At 34.7% G+C, this 11,231-nt stretch overlaps 1 protein-coding gene across 6 annotated transcripts in view; it reads left to right on the forward strand.

The window, feature by feature from the left end:
* ATF2 (activating transcription factor 2) overlaps positions 1 to 6,384 on the forward strand; it is an 83,626-nt gene extending 77,242 nt beyond the window's left edge. For all 6 annotated transcript variants that reach the window (XR_003513695.1, XM_027557110.1, XM_027557120.1 and 3 more), the window contains one exon: positions 3,838 to 6,384. Coding sequence is in view for 5 of the 6 variants with exons in the window: in XM_027557110.1 (XP_027412911.1) it covers positions 3,838 to 4,064 (227 nt within the window). In the remaining variant the exon portion in view is untranslated. The remainder of the gene's footprint in view (positions 1 to 3,837) is intronic.
* The last annotated feature ends 4,847 nt before the right edge of the window (positions 6,385 to 11,231 follow it).

Here is an 11,231-nt window from a genome sequence, read left to right on the forward strand (position 1 = left end):
TTTCCCTTTAAAATGAGGTGGGTTTTTTTTTCTGTTTTCAGCATTTTAGAGGTTAATTGTGCTTTTCTTCTTGTAATGTCCTATTTTGATAAGATGCACAATGTTGGAACCAGCTGGTAGTCTTGAATAAATGGCCAATTTTGTCCATCGTACACAAATCTGTAACAAATAACATAGCTGGGAATGCATTAGGAACATTCATAATATATAACCCATAGCTTTCATTTTTATGATTTAGTGATATTTCAGGATATTTGTAAATCTGAAGATTGTTTCAACCATCTGTATCCACTTCATTTTAATTTGCCAGTGTCAGTAATTCAAAGCAAAGAAACATTTTGTATTGGATGCAAACAGTTCCTCAGGTGTTCACGATAAAACTTAATGGCCACCATCTTTACTTGTAGTCATTGTAAGCAGTTTCATCAGAATGGGCAATATTTTTTAATTTAAAAGATTCAGTAGATTTAGCAACTCTCTATGCCATGTATATTTAGAACATTGATTTTTGCCAGTTTTGAGCAAATAAATCTCAGGCCTTTGACGTCTTGTCATTTTGACAGGATTGTGAAACACATTGTAGAGTAAATTGGAACCATATAGAATTATGTTTGGGGCTGTACTAACAACGCCTGCTGCGGGGATGAGGCCGTTATGGCTCCCGTGTGACTTCACAACATCATTTCCTTTAGAAGCTACTGAGTCCAGCATTATGCATACATGATTTTCTTAACAAGAGAGCTCTCCTGAATTTTGATATTCAAAAAGAAATATACAAATAATTCTGTAAAAGTAGAAGGAAAATTAACTCTTAAGTTGCATTCAATTTATAATTATCTTCAATTTTTTAATCTAAATTTATTGGATAACCCCAACAGTTCGCTGTTATCCAGGCAGTATATACTCAGCAAATGCAAACCAGTTCTTTATTTGAAGCCATAAAGATTTTTTTAACTGTACAGATGTATAGGTTTGCATGCTGTATCCTCAGACTGACTTGGAAATCTAGATTAATAAGTTTTTAGTGAAGATACACAAGGTTGTGGAAAATGTAAAAAAAAATAAGACATTTTGAAGTTTTGGAACAGTTCCCATCTTTTTTCCTGTCTAGTTATCTGTATGTCAAACTGATTGACGTCAGTATAGTTCTTGCATAAAATTAGTTCTCTTCAGCTCTACAAATTGGATTTTGTAGAAATTTCAAAATTTTTATTTTCAAATTTGAAGTCTGGAAAAAAATGTGACTTCTCTGTTTGGTAGTCAAAGTAAAGATTGTTTAAGTTAATGTTTACATCTCAGAAAAAAATGTGGAGAAATTTACAAATACATAACTGTTCATCAAATTATAACACACAGCAATTGCTAATGATAATGAGCTGTAATACTAGTTAGCTCTTTCAAAACGATGTGACAGAAAACTAAGGTTTAGAAGAAATTAAGTAATATCACAAAAGTGACACAAAAGTGTCACAGGTAAAAGTGACAATATAAAGTCACACAGTCACAGGGTCTCTTTTTTAAAAACAGAAAGTCCCATATCCTAGGAAACCTTTCAGTCATGAGAAAACCACGACATTGATTTTAAGGGTCAAAACAAGAGTGGAAATATGAAAACATTTTTAATGTTTGGATTCCATGAAGAATAAAACATAAGAGTAATCTTGCTGCCATTAATTCATCTTCTGTAAACCTCTGGACATAATTAACATAACATATAGTTGTTTCTGTAACCATAAGTGGGAAGTAAAGTTTATTAGACCCTAAATGTGAGTTTATATTTTCATTAATGAAAATATGTATAAACATTAGTGGAACTTTAGAGAGTGAATTGTCAAATAACTGGTTTCTTTTGGTTTAAGTAGTGCTAAAAACGGCTCTTAGAGTGTAATAAGATCTCTTGTATCTTTCTGTTGTTTGTGATTTACACTAGTAATTCTTCTCCCCTTACCATCTCGAACTGGACATAGGTACAGCTGTATGACATTACAAAGGTATTTTATACATAATTTATAAGTGAGTACCTGATTCTTTGTACAGCCTAGAGATTTGTTTTACCTAATTCTGAAAGCTTGGAGAAAGATACACCTGTCCCTTATCACTTTCATTTTGACTCCATCTCCCCCATTGTGTATTTATATTTCCTCATACCACTTGTCACAGCTCGCTCTATTTCTGAAAGCTGTTATATCCCGAGAACTTACATTGAGAGGAAGGTCATTTTGTTATCGTGTTGAATAGTGGTGAAATAAAGGGCTTTTTACTGTTCTCTCCAGTTAAACTGTTATTTGCCAGTGTTTTCTTTGAATGCATTATTATTGTATTGGCTATTTAACTGAATTGTAAATATTTTATAACATTCATTGTTGCTTAATCAGAAAAGTACCTTTATGCTTTACATAATTTTAAAAAGGATTACTGATAGTGGGTTTTTTTTTTTTTTTTTTTTTTAAACTATATCTTGACATCAAACTTTTATCCAGTGGTGCAGTTTTGTATTTAAAGCAGATTTATAGAGAGGTGAGATTCTTTCAAAAATGCATGGATTTGAGGCAAATGTATCACAATACTGTAAGGGTTACTATATTTCAGAAAACCCTCAAAAGGAAGAATTATATTTGAACTAAAGTTGTGCTTGCCAGATTCCTCCCCCTCTATCTTCTACATTACAAATCACTGGGTAAGTCCTGCTTCATGGGGTCCACAATCTTAATAATTGACTTTCAGAATGAGCACCTGGCCATCAGTAAGCAGGCCAGTATGTACTCTCAGATTTCATAGAAAGCCAGCTAATTGTTATTTCTGAGCACTAAATAAAAATTATTTTAATACCAAATGCAAAGTGCAAAAGAACACATCCTGTATAACACTGTTTTTAAAGTGTTCACAAATAAAGCTGAACGATACTGTTTAGAGATTTATATTTATCTGGTAAAACTTCAAAGAAAAAACAAAGGAATTACAAAAGGAATACATACAGAATGGTGATTACCTTTGGTGAAGAGAGGACCCTCCAGGAAGCACAAGTGTTAATTGCAGTTTTTAAGTTGGGAAGCTGAGTTCACAGGTGTTGATAGGATCAGTTGTCTCATAACTTGCATACACTGTAACAATTTGTGGGTGTTATACAAATGGAATTATTGGTTTCTCTTCTGTTAAAATAAGAAAGATGTAGATTTGTTCAAGCCAAAAAATTGGTAATCTATTTTCATAAATATTTAGAATGCCCTGTCTCCAGTTTTATATGGATTTTTATTTGAATCTCAATGCATGCAACTATAACAGGTGGTGGCATTTAGATTCTAAATATTGCTTATTCTCATGTGTATAGATCATTAGAATCAGGTATTATAATCATCCTTTGCTGCAGCAGATTGAAAGTCAGTCAGAATAAATATAGTTCTGCAGAGGGAATTATTTGAAGACATAATTTGTATGTTAGAATTCATTTTGATTATATTTTCTAACCTTTTAATAACAAAACCAGTCTATTGGCCTACATGTCAAATGTGTTGCTGGGTGTTTCATCTATAAGAGACTTACCTCTCAAATTCCTACTTCATTTTCTTTCTTAACACTATTTAACAAATAATTCTTCAGCTCTGCTTTACTGGACTTGAGGGGTTTCCATGTGCATGCCTGTGCCTTCATTTGGCTTGTTGCAGCAAAATTGCCTACTTCATGACTTATAGCCACCTTTCAGTTACTCAGTTACTGTGATACCAACTTCTCTAAACTGATGTAAAATGTCATCTAACCTTTTATTCTGTACATTGACTCAGCCTGATAAATTTTTACAACTATTCTAAGAAACTGAGTAGTTCTCTTTTTTCCACTCAGCTGCTGATAAAGACGATAGTTCAGAAGATTTGTCAGTGCCGAGTAGTCCACATACCGAAGCTATACAACATAGTTCTGTCAGCACATCCAATGGAGTCAGTTCAACTTCCAAGGCAGAAGCTGTAGCCACTTCAGTCCTCACCCAGATGGCGGACCAGAGTACAGAGCCTGTGCTTTCGCAGATTGTCATGGCTCCTTCCTCCCAGTCACAGCCCTCAGGAAGTTGATTAAAAACCTGCAGTGCGGCAGCTTTAGATACTCATTAGTGACTTCAAAGGGAAATCAAGGAAAGACCAGTTTCCATTTATGCGAAATCTGTGGTTGTAAATTTTTTTTTTTTTACTTGAAATTAAATTTGACTCTAAAGTTGGTGTAGCAGCAGTTGATGATCAGACTGAACAAGTTTTTAGTCTCTGGAAAAAGACTGATTTTGCTTTTTTTATAAATATTGTTAGATTTATTAATTTTTCTGTGCTCAATGTGTAAATTGTATTATAATTCATTGTGGTTTATTTCACTTTTAATTTGGGGGTGTTTTAATAAATGGGGGTGTTACTGAATCTTTCTTCCTACTTCCACTTCTTTTGACCACCTCTTAACCCTCAACTATGATGGTAGTTTTGTTAAATCATTTATACCAAAGTTCTGCATAGTCCCTATTGACTTTGTAATGTTAACAAGGTCATAAAGCACTAGCAAGTGAAAGAAATTTGCTTTTAATCTTTTTGCCTTTTATTTTGCACATTATGCAAAAGGAAGAACATTAGCGAACACTTTTTAAGTGAGTGAAATGTGGTAAAAGACATACAGTGCTTTTAGGCACACTCTTAATGAAGGTCAGTAATAGTGCATTTTCTTTAAGATTTTAAGTAAGCATGAATATTGGAATCCTTTATCATTTCAATGACGACTGTTTTTCAAGTCTTAAATTCAGTATTTTAAATCCTATGTTTTGAGGCTAACAATATGAAATTATATAAAGTACAATACAGGGTTATCGGATACCTAATAATTTTTTGATATTAGATTTTTGGTTTTGTTTATTTTTTACAGATTTCAGGTTTTAAACTGAGAAGTTTATGCATAATCAAGTAAGGTATGGTTGCCAGAAAAGCCTAAAAATTACTACTTAGAAAATTTAAGACTGTTTACCCCCATTGTCTTGTACTTGCAAGCTAACTTGTACTTATTCTTGTGGAAGCACTGTCATCTTTTAGTAGCCAATTTTGATAACGTTTCTCGTGGGAAAAAATCAGTATCTATCTTTAGAACAATGTAACTATAATGTGGGACACAAGAGTGAGTGAGAGAGAGTGAGTATGTGTGTATGTGTGTGTCTTTCAATAGTTTATGCCAGCAATCTTTGCTTGAATGTTTAACGATGCCTTCAGTGTGATGCTGGCCAATAGATGATTGCAATTTAAGATGTCATTACTGTGCAGGCTTGGATAACTAACATTCCATGATGTAGTTTGTTTCTGATGAGATGATTGTAGGTACACTTTTCTCATTATCCAATCATCTGTGGGATACTGAGTTTTCTAATGTGCCATTATCTATTTTTATTCTGCAGTTATGTTCAAAATACAGTACAATATTTTAAAATAGACAAAATTGTTAAAAATAAAGTAGTAGATGTGTGTAAAAAAACTTTGTAAAATAGTTATGAGTCCTCCCCAGTAGCGACTTCTGGCATTCAAGCAGGATTCCATTATGTAAATATCTGTAACACATTTATAATAAGTTGTGTGGTTTGTTCTGCATCCATACTACACTATTTGCTAAAGTCTCAGTGCCATCTCCTAATGAGACTGACATTTTAAAAACCTGTATGGAATATCCTTGGCAATTCAAGAAAATACCCCACCTTGCCTAAGTTCCGAACTGGGAAACATTCAGATTGTACAAATGACATTTCAGGACTTTCAAGTATGAAGATAATAGGAATTTTATTGTTTGGCTTATAAAAAATGAGAGCATTTTTGGTTGATAGTTGTACTTCTAAAGTTTTTTTTTTTTAACTGATTTTATAATTTTCAGGTACTCAATTTCTAATCATGACTTTGCCGTAGTTATGCTAAGGAGTTGATCTCAAAGGCACAAAATATGAATTCTGCAAGAAGGCTGTTTTTTATTGTAGTTTGGATGGGTTAGGAAAAGCCTCCGTTTTTCATTCTCCTAGGTCAGTCAGTGCATTTTTCTTAAATTTTATTATTTATGCAAGTTAAAGTTCTTTGGTAACAGGAATTCTTGCAACTGTAAAATAAAACTACATAGATGTAAGAAGTCATGTAAACGGTTAATGAGCTTATTACCAAGGTTAGCAAAACTCATTGTAAATCAGTCTGTACTCAGCAAATAAAAATCATTATTAGTTGTATAAACACAAATTCCATTTTGACTTTCAGGATGTCACACTACTTCTGTACCTAGCATTTTGAGTCCTTATATTTGCAATGTTACACAAACTGTACTATTTTCTTTTATGTGCAGTTTGCATGAGTAAACCATCAAAGAATAAATTCTATCTTTAAATTATGTTCATAATTTGCTTGTTCTTATCTGTCTTTCCTAAAATAAGATTACTTGATCATGATGTTTTTCTCCTTCAGAATGTTTATTACCTGAGAAGAGCCTAATATTCTGTTTCCTGTGATAAAATTAATTTCTTCTCAAAGACCTTTCAGCTGCAAGGTCACTCAGGCCTCTTTCTTCTTCTCTGCATTCACTTTAATTTATGTCTCCAGCCCAGAATATTCCCTTACCCACACACACAACTACTACACACAGATGCACCAGCCTTTGGTTTATCTTGGTAACTGCCTGCCAAAACAACTCTTATCTTTCACTCTGAACTGTATAATCTTCCCTTACCCTGCCTTCAAACACACTGCTCCCATAATGTTTCATAAAGCAATTGATTACCACACCATCCTTCCAGTTGCCGAGGTCAGAACAACCTTGTTCTCATCGTTGATTCCTCACTTCTCACATCCAACACATCAAGAAATGCTGTTACTTTACCTTCAGAATAATACAGAATTCAGCCACTCATCATTTCCAGTGCTATCACCCTGATCTGTGCCCTCGTTGTTCCTCACCCAGAGTACTGAATACCTTACACCCACCTCCTTTCTTTCACCCTGCCTGCTACAGCCCATCCTCAATACAGAAGCCCCACTGAAGCTTTCCAAACATGCAACGGGTTAGGGCACTCCTCTGCTCGAGTTCTAGAGCGGCTCCTCATTACATTCAGAGCTGGAGCCAGCCCTTACAGGGGCCTACAAGGCCTGTTCCCCCAACTGCATCCCATTAGATCTCTGACCTCATCTCCTACCACACTGTGAGCACTGCTGGGTGTCCGTTTTTCTTCTAGGCACTGGGTATACACTAACAGCCAAAACACAAAAACTCCTGCTTTGGGGAAGCTTACATTCTAAGTGGGGAGAGAGGTTTTAGGGAAACACAACACAGTATCAGTACATCATCTTACTGTGTTATAATAGAAACCATCAGTGCTAAGTGAAGAAAGACATCCCAGTTGTGCTGGAGAGCACTGGAGTGATGTTTCAGTCTTCTCTCTCAGAGCCAATCTGAAAAGATACAAAGAAACACGTGGTTATTTACTTTTAAGGTGTACATTTCATAAATGTGCTTAATCTGAATTACATGGTATCAAAGACTTGATAAAGACAAACTGATGTGTTTCTGTAACAAAGTTTGACTAATACACTGAGAAACTCCACATTTGCTTTATTTCAGAGGATAGGAAAGATAAGTAAATTCCACAGACTAGAGTTTAAGTGTAGTTCTGCTCATTATCCATCTCTGAAACTATAGTTTGATGTTTGACAATAATAATTTATTTCTGAGAATGTAATTATGAGAGAATCCATTTACTGCTGGGACTTCATCTTATAAAAATATATACATGTACACACACAGACTTGTATACACTAAATACCTAAAGAACAGTTATAAAACCAAGTAGAAGAAAATTTTAATCTGATGTTTCTAGATTACCTTGACCACAAGATAATACTTAACTTCTGAAGCAATTAAAATTATACCATTTTATGTCTGATATGAAAAACCACCTCTTTAAACTTTGAATAAATACAAATACATTTTTTCTGTGATTCTCATACATTTTTAAGTGAAGATCTTTCTAGCCATCTAAAATTAGACTAACAGTTGGGTTTTCACCAAAGCAAAGTATTAAGATCCTTTCTGTGTGGGAGAAAAAAACTCACAAAAAGTAGAATAAGGATTTTTCTGGAGAAATAAATAGTTTTACCATTTAAGTAAATGGTGAGTTGCCAATTACACATTGCCATAGAAGTAAAATTAATGGAAATGTTTCCAGAACTAAACATTCATTAGTTCTGAAATAACCAAGGCCATGTGACATTGGAACCTACAATAAAAGAAAATATGAATAGTTTTATTCTGTTGTAGCAGTCCAATGCACCAAATATTGTAAAATTTTCAAAAATGTCATAGCACTCAGACTAGAAGAGTTCTGATATTCAACAATGGGCCAGTAAATTGTACCTTTTTTCCTCAAATGGACATCCAAATTTTTCCAATGACTATGAGAAGAGGATGGCATTAGCACACCATTGTCATGGTCATGGTGCTTCCCTTGCTTTATTTTGCATTAGATTTTACGTTTAAGAAACAATTCATTGAGCTAGAACCATGGTTTTATCATGCATTACCTCAATTATTTGGGAAAGTATTTACGATTATGAATTTCATTTTTAACTATCAAGTCAAATAAAGGTAGTTTTACTTTATTCACTTAATTTTACAGTAGGTTTTGCTTTCTATGAAAGTAGACAAAAGAGACTGTTCCCTCAAAAGAGCTCTTTTTAAAATTATTTTTGCTTTAATGATTTTTTAAAAGCATGTAAATTAAGAAATGCTGTTTTCCATAACCTGACACAAAAAGTATTTAAATGAAGTTTACTTAACAGAATTTAAGATGATAGAGTTGTCTGAGTTTCTCATAACTGGAAGGAAAGAAATGCATTATGTGATGCTTGAGAAAATGCAAAAATATGTCACTACCATTATCCTCAAAAAGAAACCCTTTTGCACAGTTCAGTATTAATTGATAATTTTATTTTTTTCTCACCAATACTTTTTTTAAATCTCCCATGTAATTAAACAGTAGCTAAATTTCTCTATTTTTAGGAGATGTGCTTGTTAAAATTCTGTTCATAGGGTCTAATACTATCATTGAAAATAAAATGAGTTAGGTAATATAGCTATCAGCATAATTAATTTGAGCATCTAAAACTTATTCAACAGATAATTAATGACTTTCCCCAGTTGCTAAATTTTTAGCATTACATCTTAATCTGTTCAGCTTAGCTAATGGATTCTGAGGTATCTTCCAACATTGAGGTAATCTGCTAAATTATCAAGGAGAAGGCAATGGCAACCCACTCCAGTACTCCTGCCTGGAAAATCCCATGGATGGAGGAGCTGGTAGGCTGCAGTCCATGGGGTCCGGAAGAGTCGGACATGACTGAGCGACTTCACTTTCACTTTTCACTTTCATGCATTGGAGAAGGAAATGGCAAGCCACTCCAGTGTTCTTGCCTGGAGAATCCCAGGGACAGCAGAGCCTGGTGGGCTGCCGTCTATGGGGTCGCACAGAGTCCGACACGACTAAAGTGACTTAGCAGTAGCAGCAGCTAAATTATCAACAATCATATCAATAGTCTAAATTAACATATTGCAAACAAAGATCTTCAGATATTTTTTGTGACTGAAGATCAAAACTGGAAATTCATTGTTCGTTCCTGGGTTTCGGCACCAAAAAAAAAAAAACAAAAAAAAACTGGAAATTCTTTTTTATGGACTAGAGATTATTTATGACAAGGTAATATTAGACGACAATTTTGAAAATATCTACTTCTATTGTCATTTTAATTGTGTTCTACTTATCTGTAGAAGTTACGTAAGTGGCTCAAAAGTAGTAGGCGCTTGAACATATTAATGATCTATAAGAACTTGCATAAAATATTTGTATGTTTGCTATAACTAATAGTGCATGCTGCTGCTGCTGCTAAGTTGCTTCAGTCGTGTCCGACTCTGTGCGACCCCATAGACGGCAGCCTACAAGGCTCCCCCGTCCCTGGGATTCTCCAGGCAAGAACACTGGAGTGGGTTGCCATTTCCTTCTCCAATGCATGAAAGTGAAAAGTGAAAGTGAAGTCGCTCAGTCATGTCCGACTCTTAGCGAGCCCATGGACTGCAGCCTACCAGGCTCCTCCATCCATGGGATTTTCCAGGCAAGAGTACTGGAGTGGGTTGCCATTGCCTTCTCCGAATAGTGCATAGGTATGTATAATTTTAAATTATCATTTAACAATGCTTTAATCTCTTGCTTAAAGTTTTCCCCCAATTTTTTCTGAATTTCTAACAAAAATATTAATTTAGGTGTCTCATTTCTCTTGGTGAAAACACGAATATTGGCTCACTAAACGAAGTACCTAATAAGCACAGACTTTGCACCGAGTTGTTGGACTGTAGGGACCACAGTAATAATAAAGACCAGGATCTTACCGTCAAGGAGAATCCATTTGGAAAGACAAAATATTTGTTACATCTATGACAGGAAATAATCAAAATCTACAACTTCTGAAACAATTTATAAGTTCACAAAAGGAGGCAAACCATACTATATTTGAACTTCATTTAAATTATGAATGAGATGGGTAGAAAGGAAACAAAAGTAACAACAAAAGACCACATAAATGAGTTATGTTTATAGGACAATGGAAAGATAGGAAGAAGAGGGTTAGCAATGAGCAAAACTGCATAGCTGGAATAGGGCTAGTTTATAGAGGGTCCTAAAGTATGTAGGTCAGGAAGCAACAGTTAGAACTGGACATGGAACAACAGACTGGTTCCAAATAGGAAAAGGAGTACATCAAGGCTGTATATTGTCACCGTGCTTATTTAACTTATATGCAGAGTACATCATGAGAAATGCTGGGCTGGAAGAAGTACAAGCTGGAATCAAGATTTCTGGGAGAAATATCAATAACCTCAGATATGCAGATGACACCACCCTTATGGAAGAAAGTGAAGAGGAACTAAAAAGCCTCTTGATGAAAGTGAAAGAGGAGAGTGAAAAAGTTGGCTTTAAGCTCAACATTCAGAGAACTAAGATCTTGGCATCTGGTCCCATCACTTTATGGCAAATAGATGGGGAAACAGTGGAAACAGTGTCAGACTTTTATTTTGGGGGGCTCCAAAATCACTGCAGATGGTGACTGCAGCCATGTTAAAAGACGCTTACTCCTTGGAAGGAAAGTTATGACCAACTTAGATAGCACATTCAAAAGCAGAGACATTACTTTGCCAACAAAGGTCCA

The sequence above is a fragment of the Bos indicus x Bos taurus genome, chromosome 2 (assembly GCF_003369695.1).
Source record: "Bos indicus x Bos taurus breed Angus x Brahman F1 hybrid chromosome 2, Bos_hybrid_MaternalHap_v2.0, whole genome shotgun sequence".
In the NCBI taxonomy this organism is placed as follows: domain Eukaryota; kingdom Metazoa; phylum Chordata; class Mammalia; order Artiodactyla; family Bovidae; genus Bos; species Bos indicus x Bos taurus.